Below are 21,672 nucleotides of genomic sequence, written 5' to 3'. Positions count from 1 at the left end.
ACAGCCCATCTGAAATTAGCCCACCCAACTACCTCATCCCTATATTGTTATTTATTTTGCTCTTTTGCACCCCAGTATCTCTATTTGCACATAATCTCTTGCACATCTAGCATTCCAGTGTTAATACTATTGTAATTATTCTGCACTATAGCCTATTTATTGCCTTACCTCCATAACTTGCTACATTTGCACACACTGTATATATATTTTCTGTTGTATTTCTGACTTTATGTTTTTTTTTTTTTTTTTTTTACCCCATATGTAACTCTGTGTTGTTTTTATTGCACTACTTTGCTTTATCTTGGCCAGGTCGCAGTTGTAAATGAGAACCTGTTCTCAACTGGCTTACCTGGTTAAATAAAGGTGAAATAAAATAAAAATAAAAAAGCTGAGGGTTAATATGTACAGTGGGGGAAAAAAGTATTTAGTCAGCCACCAATTGTGCACGTTCTCCCACTTAAAAAGATGAGAGAGGCTTTGATTCCCCCCGTGGGAATCAAAGCCACAACCCTGGAGTTGCAAGTGCCATGCTCTACCAATTGAGCTACAGGGGACCCGTAGCTATAGGGGACATAGGTCCCGTGTAGCTCAGTTGGTAGAGCATGGCACTTGCAATGCCAGGGTTGTGGGTTCGATTCCCACGGGGGGCCAGTATGGAAAATGTATGCACTCACTAACTGTAAGTCGCTCTGGATAAGAGCGTCTGCTAATGTAATAAGAGTGTCTGCTAAATGACGTAAATGTTTCAAAATCAAACAATTTGCTGTCCTTGTCCACAATGTCATTTAGAAAATAAATGTGTCTTTCAATAAAAGATTACCAACAAAGAGGTTGTCCATCAATTTCAATATTTTTGTTGTACCAAATAAGTTGCTGAAGAATTTCCACTGGGTTTTTGGGTGGATGGAGGAATGGAGATGCATTGCTAAAAATACATTGTGTTGTTTTGGTAGAGAAATGTTGAAGAAAAGGGAATGAATGTCTAATTTAGTTAATTTAGCTGAAATCCAGTTTGGATTGGAATATAGTTTCTGTATCCAGGACAGCTTCAAGGTCACATCCAGGGCCTTTAAATTAGTCAATCTTAGCCCATCCACTTGAAATGAGTTATACATATATTTTCGTACAATTTTTCTCAGGTTTATTGTTCCATATACAGTGGGGAAAAAAAGTATTTAGTCAGCCACCAATTGTGCAAGTTCTCCCACTTAAAAAGATGAGAGAGGCCTGTAATTTTCATCATAGGTACACGTCAACTATGACAGACAAAATGAGAAAAGAAAATCCTGAAAATCACATTGTAGGATTTTTAATGAATTTATTTGCAAATTATGGTGGAAAATAAGTATTTGGTCACCTACAAACAAGCAAGATTTCTGGCTCTCACAGACCTGTAACTTCTTCTTTAAGAGGCTCCTCTGTCCTCCACTCGTTACCTGTATTAATGGCACCTGTTTGAACTGGTTATCAGTATAAAAGACACCTGTCCACAACCTCAAACAGTCACACTCCAAACTCCACTATGGCCAAGACCAAAGAGCTGTCAAAGGACACCAGAAACAAAATTGTAGACCTGCACCAGGCTGGGAAGACTGAATCTGCAATAGGTAAGCAGCTTGGTTTGAAGAAATCAACTGTGGGAGCAATTATTATTGGGAAATGGAAGACATACAAGACCACTGATAATCTCCCTTGATCTGGGGCTCCACGAAGATCTCACCCTGTGGGTCAAAATGATCACAAGAACGGTGAGCAAAATCCCAGAACCACAGGGGGACCTAGTGAATGACCTGGAGGAGAGCTGGGACCAAAGTAACAAAGCCTTACCATCAGTAACACACTACGCTGCCAGGGACTCAAATCCTGCAGTACCAGACGTATCCCCTGTTTAAGCCAGTACATGTCCAGGCCCGTCTGAAGAGTGCATTTGGATGATCCAGAAGAGGATTGGGGAGAATGTCATATGGTCAGATGAAACCAAAATAGAACTTTTTGGTAAAACTCAACTATCGTGTTTGGAGGACAAAGAATGCTGAGTTGCATCCAAAGAACACATACCTACTGTGAAGCATGGGGTGGGAAACATCATGCTTTGGGGCTGTTTTTTCTGCAAAGGGACCAGGGCCGACTGATCCGTGAAGGAAAGAATGAATGGGGCCAGTATCATGAGATTTTAGTGAAAACCTCCTTACATCAGCAAGGGCATTGAAGATGAAACGTGGCTGGGTCTTTCAGCATGACAATGATCCCTAACACACCGCCGGGCAACGAAGGAGTGGCCGTAAGAAGCAGCAGTCCTGGAGTGGCTAGCCAGTCTCCAGATCTCAACCCCATAGAAAATCTTTGGCGGGAGTTGAAAGTCCGTATTGCCCTGCGACAGCCCCAAAACATCACTGCTCTAGAGGAGATCTGCATGGAGGAATGGGCCAAAATACCAGCAACAGTGTGTGAAAACCTTGTGAAGACTTACAGAAAACGTTTGACCTGTGTCATTGCCAACAAAGGGTATATAACAAAGTATTGAGAAACTTTTGTTATTGACCAAATACTTATTTTCCACCATAATTTGCAAATAAATTCATTAAAAAAATCCACAATGTGATTTTCGGGATTTTTTTCCTCATTTCTCTGTCATAGTTGACGTGTACCTATGATGAAAATTACAGGCCTCTCTCATATTTTTAAGTGGGAGAACTTGCACAATTGGTGGCTGACTAAATACTTTTTTTCCCCACTGTAAATGTAAATATTTTCTGTTCATAACGTTTGAAAAAAGTATTATCTGGCAAAGAAAGAGATGTAAGAAGATAATTGAATTGAGAGACTGCTAAATAATTTATTAATGTGACTTTTCCCATGGATGGAAAGATGATTGCCTTTCCATGGTTGCAATATTTTGTCAATCTTTATACATTTTGCTTGAAAATGTAATTTAACGAGGTCGTTCATGTTTTCAGGTATATGTATTCCAAGAACATTTACTAGCCCGTCTGGCCACGTAATTGGTACACTACATTGTAATACAAAGTTGGGGTTTCTTAAAGAACCCAGTCTAAGTAGTGAGCACTTGTCATAATTTGGTTTCGGACCGGATAGATAGGCAAAATCATCTCAATCTTTGGTGAGGGCACTTATGGAGGCCGCTCGAGGACGGAGATGGAAGGTGCACTGGTAGACATCTTGCTCATAAAACCATACATGCCTAATCCTTCGATCTCTATATTATTTCTCACCTTTATAGCTAGTATTTCAATTCCAATTAAAAAAAGATATGGTGAGAGCGAGCAACCCTGTCTCACTGCACTCGATAGTTTTAAACTATCAGAGCTGTATCCATTATTTATGATTTTGCTTGCAGAGTCCTGGTATAATACCTTTACCTATTTTATGAGGGACTTGCCAAAGTTAAAGTATTTCAGACATTCATATAAGAAGTCCCATCTGATCTTATCAAATGCCTTTTCAAAATCTGCAATAAATATAAGGCCTGGTTTATTTGCCTCAATAATTTCAAGAAGCCTTCTGATACTGTCTCCTATGAATCTCCCTGCCAAGAAACTGGTTTGATCATGGTGGATTATATCTTTTGCGTTTTTTTCCAGGCATCACGCAAACACACTGTCAGCAGCCAGGCTGCATCTCTAATTTTGCCTAATTCACTAGTGAGCCGACTCCGAGCTAGGGTAGGTCTGTGCCTCAGGCAGAGTTAGCCGTTTGAGAGAGTGGTGAATGTGCTGCTAAAAAGGCAAATCAGGGAGGCAAATCCGGGGGACGCGGGTGAACATAACGAACAAACCACTGTTTATGATTCCACTGCTTCGCAAAGAGGCAGGCGTGATTAGACCTCAGTCAGATCAAGAATATATAAAGCGTTCTGAGCTTTAATCAACGCTGGGAGCAATATTTAGATGTTGACCCAGAATCGATTTTCTTTGTGTACAAAATACATATTTTTATTAATATTACAAGTCCGGACCTTGATGTCCTCATATGTACAGTGAGGGAAAAACGTATTTGATCCCCTGCTGATTTTGTACGTTTGCCCATGTAGTGTCTGAGGGTTTAGGATTGTGCTGACGTTTACAAAATTGTGTAACAGATGAACTTTGCTCTACTTTGTTGAAACATCTGGAAAGCATTACTAAATTCCTGGAAAAGAGGATATGTAATGGCCAGGGATTGGATGTTAGAATCACGCCATGCTCTGGCCATGTATGATATAAATGCCATGTCTTGAACAGAGAGGGAGAATAGCTAATCAGATTGGCTCGGCTGTTCTCTAGATATCTGCAGGTATCGGTAAATTGGACACTGTAAACTCTTTGTTATAATAAACCTTTATAATCAAAGTACAGTGTCGGCGGACTTCTTATCATCACAGCATGGATCAGCAAAGGTGTGTATTTTAGACACTACATAATGGCGACGAGTGGGGCGTCTACATCTTCTCTCGCGTTCCATTCATGGGCTACGAAGTGACTCCCGCTCAAGAGGCATGCAAATAAGGTGAGCTTCTCACAAACTTTGGGCGCTGGTCGGTTCGTGTGGCTGTGTGTGTGTGCCGCTGGGGGATGTACCGTCAAAGAACTTGTGTGTGCGTTTTGCTCTTTTTGCTGTGTGATAGGAATTCCGTTCTAAATTTTCTGATTAGTTTGCGTTGAGAACAACGCAAACAGTGGGGAGTGTCTATAGGGCACACCGATAGGACACACATATTTTGCCTTGGAAAAAGTGTGAGAGAGTGTCCAAGGAAAAGCATGATGGAATAAGGTCAGGAAATAAGTAAATGAGTATACTTTTAGGGGCGCCGTTAATTTAAGCAAGCCCTTGGATACCAAGGCATCAATATGATGGCCATAAATCCTAGGAGAGTTATTACATTGACTCTCGGGTCTGTTCTGGGAACAGTGAGTTTGTACGAGATATGTTAAATTGTATGTTACCTCTTGGAATATGGTTGACGAATTATATGTCCAAAGTGACCTCTCATTTAATGTCTGCAACTCAAGGTAGCAGAAATTTAGCAAAAGGAATACAAAAGAAAATAGGAACGGCGATAAATGGATCCTCTGTGTGTGTGTGAGAGAACGACAGCCAATTTCTCTCTGTGTGTGTGTGAAACAGAGAGGGGGGGGGGCTGCGTCTCTGATTACTTCCAGCTGTGTGTCGAATACAGGGCTTTACTCTTTTGTAAGGAAATATGTTAGTTAAGGTCAAACCTTATGATTCTCCATAGAAGGAGAATGTTCATTAACTATTAGAATAGCATGACCCTACAGGGAGGACTTTTTAAGAGTGTATAGAGATGTTTTGTAATTGATAACAGCATAACTATCAATCTGCAAACTAGGATAAGTGAAAGATAACATAACTTGGAAGTGGGATTTGTGTTCTGTGTGTTTCGTGTTTGTTTGTATGTTCTGCAGAGTCTTGTTATTGTCTGTGGGAGCGGAGAACGGAGCAACAGCGGGTCTGTTTATAGCTCCTTCCACTCTGAAATCACATTGGTGACTGAACTGCGCACGCGTAGGATTGTATGAGTTTAGCCACTCCCCTGCACTGAACTGATTGGGAGAGTCATTTTCAGTGCAGACAAAAAAAAGAAAAAGGGAGGGGAATTTTGCACACAAGTGAAATGTTCTCTTGAATTAACTATTGCTTGACTGTAAACCTGTTTGGTTGATAATCGGTTGAGTTGGTGAATGAGAGATATATTGACGGATAAAAAAAAATAATAATAAAATAAATGAATAAAATAAAATGTTATTGAGCTATTTATAATATTCCTGAGTTAAGCTGTTTGCTTATTTCTTAGCGTGAATGTGAAAAGAAAATATATATATATATATAAATAATGATGAACTAAATTCTTGCTTGTTCTTTTGTCCTTCTGTCATACGAGAGACGAGAAGGAGGAGACAGAGAGAGAGAGAGAGGAGGTGCTAACATCAGCTGGCATCGATGACAACCACCCAGCCAAATTAAGGCCAGTACTGTACTTATCCACAAAACCTACTTTCCCTTACAGGATTTAATTGATACATTGTGTCTACATAGAATTTTTCATGTTCTGACCATTTCGCAGGAACTTGGCAACAGACTGATGAATTGATGTAATTGATAATTGCACATTAGAGTTTTTGTCAATGACTTGTTTTGATTAGAGTTGTGTTGGAAATCCAGCATTGACATTATTCTGTAAAATTAAGGTAATTAATTGCTTATTAATCAATTGGGTAGTGCTGCTGGTACAGGTATTTTATTTTTTAATTGCTCTGGAGTTGACTACTTTCCTTTACTCTTCCTCATCGGATGTGATAAGATTGGCACTAATCAATAATTTGGTAAAATAAAATTCACAGAATAATTAGTAATTGATTGATGTGATTAGTTGATTGATTGATTAATTGATTGATTGATTAGTTGATTGGTTGATTTGATTGATTAGTTGATTGATTGGATTAGTTAATTGGTTGATTGATTTGATTGATTAGTTGATTGATTGGATTAGTTGATTGGTTGATTGATTTGATTGATTAGTTGATTGATTGATTATTTGATTGATTCATTTGATTAGTAATTGATTGATTGACTTGATTGGATTAGTTAATTGGTTGATTGATTTGATTGATTAGTTGATTTGTTGATTGATTTGATTGATTAGTTGATTGATTGGATTAGTTGATTGATTGATTTCATTAGTAATTGATTGATTGATTGATTAGTAATTCATTGATTGATTTGATTAATAATTGATTGATTGATTGATTGATTAGTAATTCATTGATTGATTTGATTAATAATTGATTGATTGATTGATTGATTTAGTTAGTTGATTGATTGGATTGATTGATTGGTTGATTCGATTGATTGATTTGATTGGTTGAATTTATTGATTGATTGAATTAGTTGATTGATATATTGATTTGAATTGGTTAATTGATTGATTGGATTAATTGATTAATTATTTTTAAAAAAAAAAAAAAAAAAAAGAGGGAAACAAGAGGGAAACACATAACATAGTCATTACAATGGGGAAAAAGGACATCAAAACTACAAAAGCAATTACTCCTCTTCATGTAGTACAGAATAGTAATCCACTAGTTAATGGTATAGCAAAATTATCTGAAAAAATGGAATAAACGTTGGCCTGACATTGAACAACCATGGCCATTGGAAGGCACTCTTAACCCAGACGTCATCAAGATAATGCAAGTGCTTGTATCCACGTATAAGGCAGATCAAAAAGAAGGGGAAGAAAGGAAAACTTCGTAAAGAAAAAAGACAAAGAGAGCTGGGTGTTCTTAAGCTTTTTTGAAAATGAAGGACAAAAACTGATAAAAGATACAAAAGATAAGAGAGACAGAGGTACAGAGAAAATGGCCAAAGAGGTGAAGGTGACAGAAAAACTAATGGCAGAAGTCAATACACCTTTCTCATATATGGATTCAGTAAAAACACCCCCACCTTATGAGAAAGAAGCCAAGTTTAAGGACGTTTATCCTCAGCTTCCAGTGATCATTCAGGAAGGTGATTATTGCATCAGAGATGAGGATGAACGAATAATAGAGAGAGGACAAGCAGAAACGACCATAAAGATGAATCCAACTCCAAAGGCAGGAAGACAACGAGATGTCTGGAGACTAAGGGTAGAGTGAGATCAAGGAGGATGGAACTTGACGATGATGATGATGATGATGATGATCAGAGTGATTCAGAAGAGATCATGGGTGGATATGACCCTGTCATCAGACAGAGGTTGGCCAGAGCGGAAAGAAGGGGTGATGGAAGTTGGAAGAAGAAGAATACAAGCGATTCGAGCTCTGATGAAAACGAAGATGGAGACAACGGTGAAGATTTGGAGACTAAAGGCGCTTCATATTCAAGAGGATTTTATCCTCCAATGACTAACACAGAAGAAATAGAAAGAGATATAGACCGATGCGTATCATTCCTGTATAAGGCCAATAATTTAGAAGAAGTAAAAGAACTGGAAGAACGACTCAAGAAGCTGAAGACGAAGGAAAAGAAGCTGCTGAGAAAAGAATCCCAAGAATCTGAGAAGAGATATACATTGAGGCCAAGGAAAGATGGCACTAGTAAGAAATTATGCCGGTAATCATTCGAGGACAAAACCTTGAATATAAGCCTTTGCAGAATACCGATATGTCAGATATACTTGAGAAGCTGCCTACTCTTCAAGATGGAGCATATCCTTGGATTTCAAAGTTGGAAGAAATTACGGTGGGAACACAGTCTGCCATAGGAGACATTAAGAGACTTTTGGCTAATCTCCTTGGGATTCCAGGCATGGAAGAAATTTTTTCAGAGAGCTGGACTTCATAGATATGTGGGAACTGCTGTGAATGATCCTGAATTGTTGGCTGCAAGCAGGAATCGGCTGTGGAGAGCACTGAAAGATACGTTTCCAACAAATGTGCATCCTGACAACATTCTGATTGACCCACTAGGACAACAAGAAAATCCGAGAGCCTACGTGTCAAGAGTTCATCAAGTGTGGAGAAATATTACCGGAAATGATCCAGATGTGAGTCAAATTGAGCAGTCAATCTTGAGAGCTAAACTACAGATGGGACTGCCCTTACCGGTAAGGAGCAAACTGGCAGAAGTGGTTGGACTTGGGAGCATGACAAAAGGTGTCTATACAGATCATATAGCCCATCAAGTGGATCTGTACCGGAAAAAGGAACACAACCAGAAAGAACAGGACCAAGAAACTCTCCGAAAACTCAATCAAATACAACTGGTTGAGAAGAAGAAGGAGAAGAGAAGCTTTGGTTATGCAGAATCAGTGTGAACCAAATCAACAATCACTGCTACAGTTTCAACTGAACAAGATCAAATGCAACTGTACCAGCCACAACTAGTGGTACAAGTTGTTTCATATCCATAGATAGTGTCTGGAAAGAAATAATTTCAGAGGAAGATACAGGAGCAAGTGAAGATCATCTGGAGGACAGGTGAATCCTTTAGAGGAAAGGAGCAAGAATTCTAGAGGTGCCCAGAAGATCCGAAAAGGAGGAGTTTCAACTGATAGCTCCGATTAGAGAAGAAGAGAAAAAGATCCAACAATTGAAGTGAAAATAAACAATGGACTATGGGAAGTGATGATGGATAGCAGAAAGGCGTTTATCTGTGTTCAGCCTGAAGAGGTTACACATCTCACTATGTCAAATCAATTAATTATGAGAAGAACTTGGAGTGAAGATCAGCGATTTCTGAAAATGATGATTTTGGCTCAAGGACAAGGAGAGTCATAAGCTGTACGGAAGACAAATGAATCTGTTTGAAGTGTGAAGATGAATTGAGAATCTATGGAAGAAGAGATGTTGAAAAAGGTTCAAGAATGTTTGAGATATTAAAGTAGGACTGATATTGGATTTGTGAAATCAGCTCAATTGAGGTGAAAGTTGAGGAGGCAGACCTCCTTGGAAGAATCAGTATCCATTGAAAGATGAAGCAATCCAAGGGATTGAACCAGAAATTTAAGGACTTTCGAAAGCAAGTGTTTTGAAGACAATAGAAAAATCGTTAGAGTAGCAATCAAATATTGTTTTGGAGAAACCATGATGATTTAGTAAGCTATGGGTTAGCTTATGTTGTAAATGGGAGATTAGGATAAAAATCACAAAGGAGTAGAGTTTTTGGGAACCATATTTTCTTGAATAGATTGACTATGTCATAGGCAGATGCACAATCTGTTTGAAAAATAATGTGTGACTGTTATTCTTGGTTACATTCATATACCAAGAGGTTCATAAGATGTTCAACTAAGCTAAAATATGCTCAGTCGGTTGCAAAGTTGTTGTGTAAAAAAGTCATAAGCAGGTGGGAATTTCCCGATTTAATATCCTCAGAAAATGGGAAAGAGTTTTGTGAATAAATCAGTGAAATGGGTTTTTGAAAAATTAGAGAAAAATCAAAATTTGAAAAAGTCAGACTAAAATGTTATGAAAACTAGGGTTGAAATAACTCTAGGAAATTTGGAATATCTGATTGTGGGACGATTATATTATTGTGATGAATCAAAGGGGGGAAATGGAATGTCATTCATTTTATATCTAATTTTATATATCATTTTTAGTTGACATTGATGTTTTAATTTGCATGTGTTGTTTTGCAAAAGATACTGTTTGGTATTTTCTTTTCTTCCAGAAGCATATGGGGGGAATATGTAGAGGGACTCAAATACTCAAACATGGACAATATGAATGGACTGGAGGAAGTGGAACAAGGAAGGAGTGGAAATGTTCCGATTCCATCATCGACGTCGCATTGAAAGTCGACACTGTGGAGGAGATGAAGTGTAGTGGACTACATTCCAGTGTTATATTCTTTCTGCATTAATTTTTGAACAATTATGTTTTCTGTTGTTGGGTACATGTGGGGACCTCAGATGTTTTTGTTTATTTCGTTGAAGTTTAGGGATATGGGGTCTAGGCAAGGACAGAGAGAATCCACAGGAGGGTCCGATGGGTCGACCAGCCTGAATGTGGACATTTTGATTGTATTTTGTTTGCTGGGGTTTTTATATGTATTCAATTGCATCATAGCTTAAAATGTATTGATAAAGATGTATAAATTGATCTGGAGTACTTAGGTGGTCGCCTAGGGCAGAGGGGCCGTGAGAGAATTTTCCTGTCTTGACTGACTGATGGATATTTGGAATGAAAGCTGCCAGACAGGTTTTTCGCTCTTACACTCCATGATAATTCAATTACACTCCATGACAATTCATTTACACTCCATGACAATTTATTTACACTCCATGACAATTTATTTACACTCCATAACAATTTATTTACACTACATAACAATGTACTTACACTCCATAATAATGTATTTACACTACATACAAAAATGTGTCTATATAAACATGTGTTTACTCTCCATAAATGTTGGCTTATTGTTAAAGTTACTCAAGAACAAAATTTGTTATTTGTCATAATTCTATTCTTTTTGTTTTCGAGACTTAATTAGTCTCGAAGGGGGGAAATATGTAGTGTCTGAGGGTTTAGGATTGTGCTGACGTTTACAAAATTGTGTAACAGATGAACTTTGCTCTACTTTGTTGAAACATCTGGAAAGCATTACTAAATTCCTGGAAAAGAGGATATGTAATGGCCAGGGATTGGATGTTAGAATCACGCCATGCTCTGGCCATGTATGATATAAATGCCATGTCTTGAACAGAGAGGGAGAATAGCTAATCAGATTGGCTCCGGCTGTTCTCTAGATATCTGCAGGTATCGGTAAATTGGACACTGTAAACTCTTTGTTATAATAAACCTTTATAATCAAAGTACAGTGTCGGCGGACTTCTTATCATCACAGCATGGATCAGCAAAGGTGTGTCTTTTAGACACTACACCCACTGACAAACAAATGATCAGTCTATAATTTTAATGGTAGGTTTATTTGAACAGTGAGAGACAGAATAACAACAACAAAAAATCCAGAAAAACCCATGTCAAAAATGTTATAAATTGATTTGCATTTTAATGAGGGAAATAAGTATTTGACCCCTCTCAATCAGGTGTCTTTTATACAGGTAACGAGCTGAGATTAGGAGCACACTCTTAAAGGGAGTGCTCCTAATCTCAGTTTGTTACCTGTATAAAAGACACCTGTCCACAGAAGCAATCAATCAATCAGATTCCAAACTCTCCACCATGGCCAAGACCAAAGAGCTCTCCAAGGATGTCAGGGACAAGATTGTAGACCTACACAAGGCTGGAATGGGCTACAAGACCATCGCCAAGCAGCTTGGTGAGAAGGTGACAACAGTTGGTGTGATTATTCGGAAATGGAAGAAACACAAAATAACTGTCAATCTCCCTCGGCCTGGGGCTCCATGCAAGATCTCACCTCGTGGAGTTGCAATGATCATGAGAACGGTGAGGAATCTGCCCAGAACTACACAGGAGGATCTTGTCAATGATCTCAAGGCAGCTGGGACCATAGTCACCAAGAAAACAATTGGTAACACACTACGCCGTGAAGGACTGAAATCCTGCAGCGCCCGCAAGGTCCCCCTGCTCAAGAAAGCACATATACAGGCCCGTCTGAAGTTTGCCAATGAACATCTGAATGATTCAGAGGAGAACTGGGTGAAAGTGTTGTGGTCAGATGAGACCAAAATCGAGCTCTTTGGCATCAACTCAACTCGCCGTGTTTGGAGGAGGAGGAATGCTGCCTATGACCCCAAGAACACCATCCCCACCGTCAAACATGGAGGTGGAAACATTATGCTTTGGGGGTGTTTTTCTGCTAAGGGGACAGGACAACTTCACCGCATCAAAGGGACGATGGACGGGGCCATGTACCGTCAAATCTTGGGTGAGAACCTCCTTCCCTCAGCCAGGGCATTGAACATGGGTCGTGGATGGGTATTCCAGCATGACAATGACCCAAAACACACGGCCAAGGCAACAAAGGAGTGGCTCAAGAAGAAGCACATTAAGGTCCTGGAGTGGCCTAGCCAGTCTCCAGACCTTTATCCCATACAAAATCCGTGGAGGGAGCTGAAGGTTCGAGTTGCCAAACGTCAGCCTCGAAACCTTAATGACTTGGAGAAGATCTGCAAAGAGGAGTGGGACAAAATCCCTCCTGAGATGTGTGCAAACCTGGTGGCCAACTACAAGAAACGTCCGACCTCTGTGATTGCCAACAAGGGTTTTGCCACCAAGTACTAAGTCATGTTTTGCAGAGGGGTCAAATACTTATTTCCCTCATTAAAATGCAAATCAATTTATAACATTTTTGACATGCGTTTTTCTGGATTTTTGTTGTTGTTATTCTGTCTCTCACTGTTCAAATAAACCTACCATTAAAATTATAGACTGATCATGTCTTTGTCAGTGGGCAAACGTACAAAATCAGCAGGGGATCAAATACTTTTTTCCCTCACTGTAGATTTTGTCATGACTCAGCCAATGCAAAAAAAATCTTTAGCTTAAACAGAAAGATTTTAATGGGGATTTTTATTTGAGTTATTATAACTTGAGCAAAGAAATTATTTGAATATTATTTTTTTTATATACATTTAGCAGACGCTCTTATCCAGAGCGACTTACAGGAGCAATTAGGGTTAAGTGCCTTGCTTAAGGGCACATCGACAGATTTTTCACCTAGTCGGCTCGGGGATTAGAACCAGCGACCTTTCGGTTACTGGCACAATGCTCTTACCCACTAAGCTACCGGCCGCCCAATATGTTTTTATATATATATACAGTGGGGAAAAAAAGTATTTAGTCAGCCACCAATTGTGCAAGTTCTCCCACTTAAAAAGATGAGAGAGGCCTGTAATTTTCATCATAGGTACACGTCAACTATGACAGACAAAAGGAGAATTTTTTTTCCAGAAAATCACATTTTAGGATTTTTTATGAATTTATTTGCAAATTATGGTGGAAAATAAGTATTTGGTCAATAACAAAAGTTTCTCAATACTTTGTTATATACCCTTTGTTGGCAATGACACAGGTCAAACGTTTTCTGTAAGTCTTCACAAGGTTTTCACACACTGTTGCTGGTATTTTGGCCCATTCCTCCATGCAGATCTCCTCTAGAGCAGTGATGTTTTGGGGCTGTCGCTGGGCAACACAGACTTTCAACTCCCTCCAAAGATTTTCTATGGGGTTGAGATCTGGAGACTGGCTAGGCCACTCCAGGACCTTGAAATGCTTCTTACGAAGCCACTCCTTCGTTGCCCGGGCGGTGTGTTTGGGATCATTGTCATGCTGAAAGACCCAGCCACGTTTCATCTTCAATGCTGATGGAAGGAGGTTTTCACTCAAAATCTCACGATACATGGCCCCATTCATTCTTTCCTTTACACAGATCAGTTGTCCTGGTCCCTTTGCTGAAAAACAGCCCCAAAGCATGATGTTTCCACCCCCATGCTTCACAGTAGGTATGGTGTTCTTTGGATGCAACTCAGCATTCTTTGTCCTCCAAACACGACGAGTTGAGTTTTTACCAAAAAGTTATATTTTGGTTTCATCTGACCATATGACATTCTCCCAATCCTCTTCTGGATCATCCAAATGCACTCTAGCAAACTTCAGACGGGCCTGGACATGTACTGGCTTAAGCAGGGGGGACACGTCTGGCACTGCAGGATTTGAGTCCATGGCGGCGTAGTGTGTTACTGATGGTAGGCTTTGTTACTTTGGTCCCAGCTCTCTGCAGGTCATTCACTAGGTCCCCCCGTGTGGTTCTGGGATTTTTGCTCACCGTTCTTGTGATCATTTTGACCCCACGGGGTGAGATCTTGCGTGGAGGCCCAGATCGAGGGAGATTATCAGTGGTCTTGTATGTCTTCCATTTCCTAATAATTGCTCCCACAGTTGATTTCTTCAAACCAAGCTGCTTACCTATTGCAGATTCAGTCTTCCCAGCCTGGTGCAGGTCTACAATTTTGTTTCTGGTGTCCTTTGACAGCTCTTTGGTCTTGGCCATAGTGGAGTTTGGAGTGTGACTGTTTGAGGTTGTGGACAGGTGTCTTTATACTGATAACAAGTTCAAACAGGTGCCATTAATACAGGTAACGAGTGGAGGACAGAGGAGCCTCTTAAAGAATAAGTTACAGGTCTGTGAGAGCCAGAAATCTTGCTTGTTTGTAGATGACCAAATACTTATTTTCCACCATAATTTGCAAATAAATTCATAAAAAATCCTACAATGTGATTTTCTGGATTTTTTTTTCTCAATTTGTCTGTCATAGTTGACGTGTACCTATGATGAAAATTACAGGCCTCTCTCATCTTTTTAAGTGGGAGAACTTGCACAATTGGTGGCTGACTAAATAGTTTTTTTCCCCACTGTATATATATATTTTTTTTATGTATGCCCAGCTCATTAGGCCCCTTGATGATGTGAGGCCTGAGGCAATTGCCTCTTCTGTCTGATGGTAAGTCTGCCAGCCCAGTGCATTAACCCAGCTCGTGAGGGGGCTTCAAGGGTATTATCCTTAATTGCTATCGCTCATGCTATGACAAAATCTCTAGTTACACGTTATGCTCAGGTCAATTGGCGTGTTGTTTGAGGTTGTTGTTCTGAACATGTGAGGGGACAGTGTAGCCGAGACCATTACAGAGCATCGTTATGGGAGATGGATGAAGCTAGGCCCAAAATCCATTACATGTTCTTTTAGACCCCTAGTCTTCTTTGTTGTGATTGTGAAACAACACATACACAGACAGAAAGGTAACATGTGGCTCAGTTGGTAGAGCTTGCAACGCCAGGGTTGTGGGTTTGATTCCCATGGGAGACCCGTATGAATTAATATGTATGCACTCACTACTGTAAATTGCTCTGGATAAGTCTCTGCAAAATGACTAGAATGTAACATTTGTTTGACAATTTTCACAATTGTGTTGTTAGCCTATTACTATAATTAGGCTACCATTGCACTCCAATGGAGAAATGTTTACCAGTGTGTAATGTGAATCATGTCTGAATGGTGTTTCCCACTGATTGAATAATGTCTTCGCGCTTATATGAAATGGCAAGTTGCCACGTTTTATTTACTAACACACTATGCCCTAAGGTGATCCAGTTTAGAATCTGCCTGGAGTGATTGGCTTTAGCTCAGAGGGCTAACAAAGGCAGTCATGAACCTGGTTATGACTTGTCAATGTTCAGTGTATGTATCACATAACATCTGAGGTAATAATCTAGATAAGAAGAGGACAACAGTAACAATGCCCTCAGTGACATCTCAAGAGGGAGTTCAACTCTCTCCATGTACTGTGCTTCTCACATGCTAATTGATATCCCACACTTATGCTTTTCAACAGCGCACATGACCTGTCTGTGGCAGGGTATTTGGCAGTGCGGCCCTTTAAAAAGCCCATGTAGCCTCCTAGAGGCATACAGTCAAAGGAGATCCACCCAGCCACCAGCAGGTCTCCTATAGCCTTCAGAGGACAGATCTACCTATCTATTTACACCATGCATATTAACACCCTGCTCATAGCGTCAGCTCTCCTTTTGGGGGTCACCGTTGTTGCCATTTGGCCTGCGGACCATCTCCACATGCAGTGCAAAGTAATATGGTATGGAACTCAAGTTTATTGATGTTGGAATTTATTTGTGATCATTTATTAGAAACAATGAGGGACAAGTTTGATATTGAAGACTGGTAGCATCTTAGTATTATTTTTAACTAGTTTGAGTTTGCCTCTTGGGTGTAGTTAGATAATTTAGTAACCTACAAGTATAATAGATTGTCATTATGTCAAAAAAGTTTATAATTTAGACTGCTGGATTTGTGATGTACTGTATGTTCTATTGAAATAATTTGATGTAAACAGCAAAGCATGTTTTTCATACACTCTTTTATACCATTTGGCAGCAGATGTGTTGAAGATGTTGGACTTCTACTTTTAAAACATGTTTGAAAATGTGTTTTAAATCCTTTAATGGCAATGCAGTGTGTTTTGATACAGTAGGCTACTAACTGACCTGGTTGGGTGATGCCTAACTCCTGGAACTGGCAGAGTTTGGGACTAGCTAGCTAGACAGAGATAACATTTCTGTGTGGTAATCAGACTATGTGAGAGATCCAATATAATCAGTGTGAAAGGGGGTGAAATTCACAATAGGCAAGGTCCATTTTTCTTACCTGTTATACATGTAAAGCATCTCTGCATTGGCACTGTCCAGTAGGGGGTGAATGGAGACAGAAGGGTTCAACTTGACTGTGAGATACATATTTCTTTAATGTTAATGTGTCACCGGCTGGGGTTCGAATCCCGGGGCTCTCCTTTGGTTTATAGGCTTATTGCTGCCCCGTGCGAAGATGTCTACATAGCTGTGGTGAACCAGATCAAGGCCTGGAGAGGAAGGGAAAGCTGTGAACATGGAGGAAAGAACTGTCTGTATGAGGTAGGAGCCCACTAACATTACATTCCCCATACAGAATAGTTCATTTTTCCCCACTAACACTACATTCCCCATATTGAATAGTACATTTTTCACACAAGTACTACATTCCCCATTCTGAACAGTCTCGGAAATTCCAGACCTAGTGTATGCTGGAACATTGGTTACATTGTGGGAGGCAACCCGTCTGTCTAGAGAGACTACGTACAGAATAGTACCTCTTTGTCCATCGTGAAATTAACATTTGTCTATTGCGGTCTTGTTTAAAATTCATAACCCCTTGAACACCAAACACATACACATCAGTGGAGGCTCCTCAGAGGAGGAAGATCCTCAGTGAATTTCATAAAATTATATTATCATTTTTAGATAAAACTATACTAAATATTATCACGTCACCAAATAATTGATTAAAACACACTGTTTTGCAAAGAAGGTCTACAGTAGCCTCAACAGCACTCTGTAGGGTAGCACCATGGTGTAGCCAGAGGACAGCTAGCTTCCGTCCTCCTCTGGGTACATTGACTTCAATACAAAACCAAGGAGGCTCATGGTTCTCACCCCCTTCCATAGACTTACACAGTAATTATGACAACTTCCGGAGTGACTGTCTGTCACCTCAAATTTGTCTCTCGACCTATGTGCACCTACGTTGTAAACTGTCATTCATAGGCTAAGTTGTAGCAACCTCATGATGGGTATAGGGAAAATTAGAAATAAGGCCATGCTCATGAAAAAAACTTGGTCCTCCCTCATCTTAAATGGCACTGACCGCCACTGAACACCAAACACATACACATGCCCTGACCACCAAACACATATCCATGCCTGCAGTATAGGAGTTTGATTACAGTATTTATTTCATTAAATTCCATGTCCTTTAACACTATCTGTATAAGGTTGTTCATTGTTTTGAGATCCGTTTGCTGGTTTTGTGTATTCAATGAAATCTGCACTTTGATTCCTCAGTTGGTTTCTGTGACCCCTTATGAGATCAAAGCCAAGAAAATGTATCCCAGCACCAGAAATGTGAACGACCTCACCTTCAACCTCTATCGAACCGAGGAGTCTTCCACATGCCGCATGTCGGTAAGCTAGAAAAAAGGTCCCCAAAGGTCACATCAAAGGTCACCAGGAGCACAGTTGGTCAAAGTGACATACAGTGCCTTCGGAAAGTATTCAGACCCCTTCACTTTTTCAAAGTTTTGTTACGCTACAGCCTTATTCTAAAATGCATTAAATTGTTTTTTTCCCCTCATCAATCAACACACAATACCCCATAATGACAAAGCAAATACAGGTTTTTAGAAATATGACATTTACATAAGTATTCAGACCTTTACTCAGTACTTTGTTGAAGCGCCTTCGGCAGCGATTACAGCATCGAGTCTTCTTGGGTATGACGCTACAAGCTTGGCACACCTGTATTTGGAGAGTTTCTCCCATTCTTCTCTGTAGATCCTCTCAAGCTCTGTCAGGTTGGATGGGGAGCGTTGTTGCGCAGCTATTTTCAGGTCTCTCCAGAGATGTTCGATCGGGTTCAAGTCCGGACTCTGGCTGGGCCCCTCAAGGACATTTAGAGACTTGTCCCGAAGCCACTCATGCGTTGTCTTGGCTGTGTGCATAGGGTCATTGTCCTGTTGGAAGGTGAACCTTCGCCCCAGTCTGAGGTCCTGCGCGCTCTGGAGCAGGTTTTCATCAAGGATCTCGCTGTACTTTGCTCCGTTCATCTTTCCCTCGATCCTGACTAGTCTCCCAGTCCCTGCCGCTGAAAAACATCCCCACAGCATGATGCTGCCACCACCATGCTTCACCGTAGGGATGGTGCCAGGTTTCCTCCAGATGTGACGCTTGGCATTCAGGCCAAAAAGTTCAATCTTGGTTTCATCAGACCAGAGAATCTTGTTTCTCATGGTCTGAAAGTCTTTAGGTGCCTTTTGGCAAACTCCAAGCGGGCTGTCATGTGCCTTTTACTGAGGAGTGGCTTCCGTCTGGCCACTACCATAAAGGCCTGATTGGTGGAGTGCTGAAGAGATGGTTGTCCTTCTGGAAGGTTCTCCCATCTCCACAGAGGAACTCTAGAGCTCTGTCAGAGTGACCATCAGGTTCTTGGTCACCTCCCTGACAATGGACCTTCTCCCCCGATTGGTCAGTTTGGCCGGGCGGCCAGCTCTAGGAAGAGTCTTGGTGGTTCCAAACTTCTTCCATTTAAGAATGATGGAGGCCACTGTGTTCTTGGGTACCTTCAATGCTGCAGAAATGTTTTGGTACCGTTCCCCAGATCTGTGCCTCGACACAATCCTGTCTCGGAGCTCTACGGACAATTCCTTCGACCTCATGGCTTGGTTTTTGCTCTGACATGCACTGTCAACTGTGGGACCTTATATAGACAGGTGTGTGCCTTTCCAAATCATGTCCAATTAATTGAATTTACCACAGGTGGACTCCAATCAAGGTGTAGAAACATCTCAAGTATGATCAATGGAAACAGGATGCACCTGAGCACAATTTCGAGTCTCATAGCAAAGGGTCTGAATACTTATGTATATAAGATATTTCTGTTTTTAATTTTTTATACATTTGCTAAAATAAAAAAATAAAAATGTTTTCGCTTTGTCATTATGGGGTAATGTGTGTAGATTGCTGAGGATTTTTTATTTATTTAATCTATTTTAGAATAAGGCTGTAACATAACACAATTTGGAAAAAGTCAAAGGGTCTGAATACTTTCCGAAGGCACTGTATGGTGAAGATTTAGGTCATTTTGTCTCCATCACAAAGCAATCCATCAATCATTCTTCCCTTCCACACAGACAGTGGCCTCTCGCGTGTTCTCAAGTGACACTTCTGTTATTTACCAGGGTGATGCTATCTCAGAGTCTTGGATAAGCCTGATGGATAATTGCGCCAACTACTGCAGCCTCAAAGACCTGCTAGTCGGTAAGAGTATATCCCTACGACTTTATCCAGTAACGTCCCCTATTCTACTGCCATTTACTTTACGTTCGTATTCTTATCTTTTACTATTTCTCATTATTGTTGCATTGTCAAGAAGGAACCTGCAAGGAAATATTTCGTTGGACGATATATACCATGCGTATCCCGTACATGTGACTAGTAAAACTTGAAACAAAGTCCCCACTAAACGACAATACAATGTCAACCATACTCAACAATCTGATTCTGGCCTTGCCTGTCTCATACCTTTGCAGGAAGTGGGCTCAGTAAGATTCAAGGATTCCAGGAGTACACCAACGACTGGATTTGCCATGCGTACGAATCAGCCAACTGTACAGTTAAGCGTTTCAGCAGAAGGATTGGGGAATGAATACAGATCATGTATAGCAGGGTTCTTCAATTCCGGTCCTGGAGGGCCGAAACACTTCTGTTTTTTATTTCTACCTGGTAGTTAATTGCACTCACCTGGTGTCCCAGGTCTGAATTAGCCCCTGATAAGAAGGAGAGGATGAAAAACAGAGGTGTTTCGGCCCTCCAGGACCGGAATAGGCTACACTCTCTGGAGCCCTCTGGTTCTGTATGTTCATAATAACATAGGATAATAACATAGGCCTACGTGACTTAGTTTCAAACGTAATTCTAAAATGTACAGGGTACATTTTTTACGTTGATATTTGTGTATACTCAATTAAAAACTCTTAACAATATTTGATTTATGTTTATGATGTAAATTCATACACCAATTGGTTTTCGCTTTGGAGTGAAACCCCTTGCTTGCACAAAAATGTGGCTAGTAGTTATCAAGGTTTAGCTTAATTTGTACACATAACATTGTTCATTATCTTTTTATTTTTTTATGAATGAAGAAAGTGTCAATTTACAATTTTGGGGTGGGTTAGATTGTTCTTTTCAGGGAAGAGTCACCTTATGTTTGCCAAATTTCATTAATCTCTGTTTGATATAATAAAGATTGGAGTCACTGGATCCGTAGAATTTACATCAGTGTGAGAACAGTTGCAGTATTTGTAACATGTTGATAGCCAAAAGAAGATTACAGTAGTCAGGACTATTCAGTCCAACATCAAAACCATCTGAAAACACGGGAAGCAGAAGATGACAAGATCGGGGTTTTCCATGCTAAGCCGCATTCTGCATACCAACAATGTGACACACCACACAACCCAACCACGGTATGGACACCTGCATATAGCCATTTATAATACATCATGTTCATTCTCACTTTAAGGAAATGTCATTTTGTTTAACAAGTTATGTAATGTCTCCTTAATCAAAATGATCACAATTTCTAAATATTGTATCTTTAGTCATATTGTGATCCATTTATAGGATATACATTTACATTTTAGTCATTTAGCAGACGCTCTTATCCAGAGCGACGTACAGTTAGTGCATACATGTTTTATTTTTTTCATACAGGCCCCCCGTGGGAATCGAACCCACAACCCTGGCGTTGCAAACGCCATGCTCTACCAACTGAGCTAAATCTTGAAAACAAAGAATGGATACAGAGATAAGTCTTAGCATACAATTCCATTATAGGAAGATAATGTATTTCATCCTATGGAGATATACTTGTGGGCTTTTCATACAGTAGGAAATCAGGTTAAAGAGATTCTATGAAAGTGGGTAGAGTTGTGACATAACTCTTGAATTACAAGTCCTCCTCCAGATGATATTTGGAATGTGCAGCAAGTCAATTATATTATACATTCAAATATATTATTAACATGAATAAAAATGACTGTCATGAAACATCATTTTAATGATTGAAAATACAGTATA

At 40.0% G+C, this 21,672-nt stretch overlaps 1 protein-coding gene across 1 annotated transcript; it reads left to right on the top strand.

Annotated features, from left to right (window-relative positions):
* Positions 1-15,913: 15,913 nt before the first annotated feature.
* wu:fc46h12 (uncharacterized protein LOC568958 homolog) lies at positions 15,914-20,319 on the top strand. Its single transcript, XM_041896939.1, has 5 exons — positions 15,914-16,082; positions 16,806-16,914; positions 17,881-18,000; positions 19,773-19,851; positions 20,124-20,319. Exons 1-5 carry the CDS (start codon positions 15,979-15,981, stop codon positions 20,237-20,239), a joined length of 528 nt encoding a protein of 175 aa, XP_041752873.1. The 5' UTR covers positions 15,914-15,978; the 3' UTR covers positions 20,240-20,319.
* Positions 20,320-21,672: the final 1,353 nt, after the last annotated feature.

This window comes from Coregonus clupeaformis, chromosome 14, assembly GCF_020615455.1.
Source record: "Coregonus clupeaformis isolate EN_2021a chromosome 14, ASM2061545v1, whole genome shotgun sequence".
Classification (NCBI taxonomy): Eukaryota; Metazoa; Chordata; class Actinopteri; order Salmoniformes; family Salmonidae; genus Coregonus; species Coregonus clupeaformis.
This window is presented reverse-complemented; position numbering and strand designations above follow the sequence as displayed.

What these genes read in the sequence shown, in the direction of transcription:
- wu:fc46h12 (XM_041896939.1), top strand. Translation starts at nt 15,979, where the DNA reads ATGCATATTAACACCCTGCTCATAGCGTCAGCTCTCCTTTTGGGGGTC. An exon ending in ATGCAGTGCAAAGTAATATG is followed by an intron (nt 16,083 to 16,805) that starts GTATGGAACTCA and finishes TTTGGTTTATAG; the next exon opens with GCTTATTGCTGCCCCGTGCG. An exon ending in CCTCAAAGACCTGCTAGTCG is followed by an intron (nt 19,852 to 20,123) that starts GTAAGAGTATAT and finishes ATACCTTTGCAG; the next exon opens with GAAGTGGGCTCAGTAAGATT.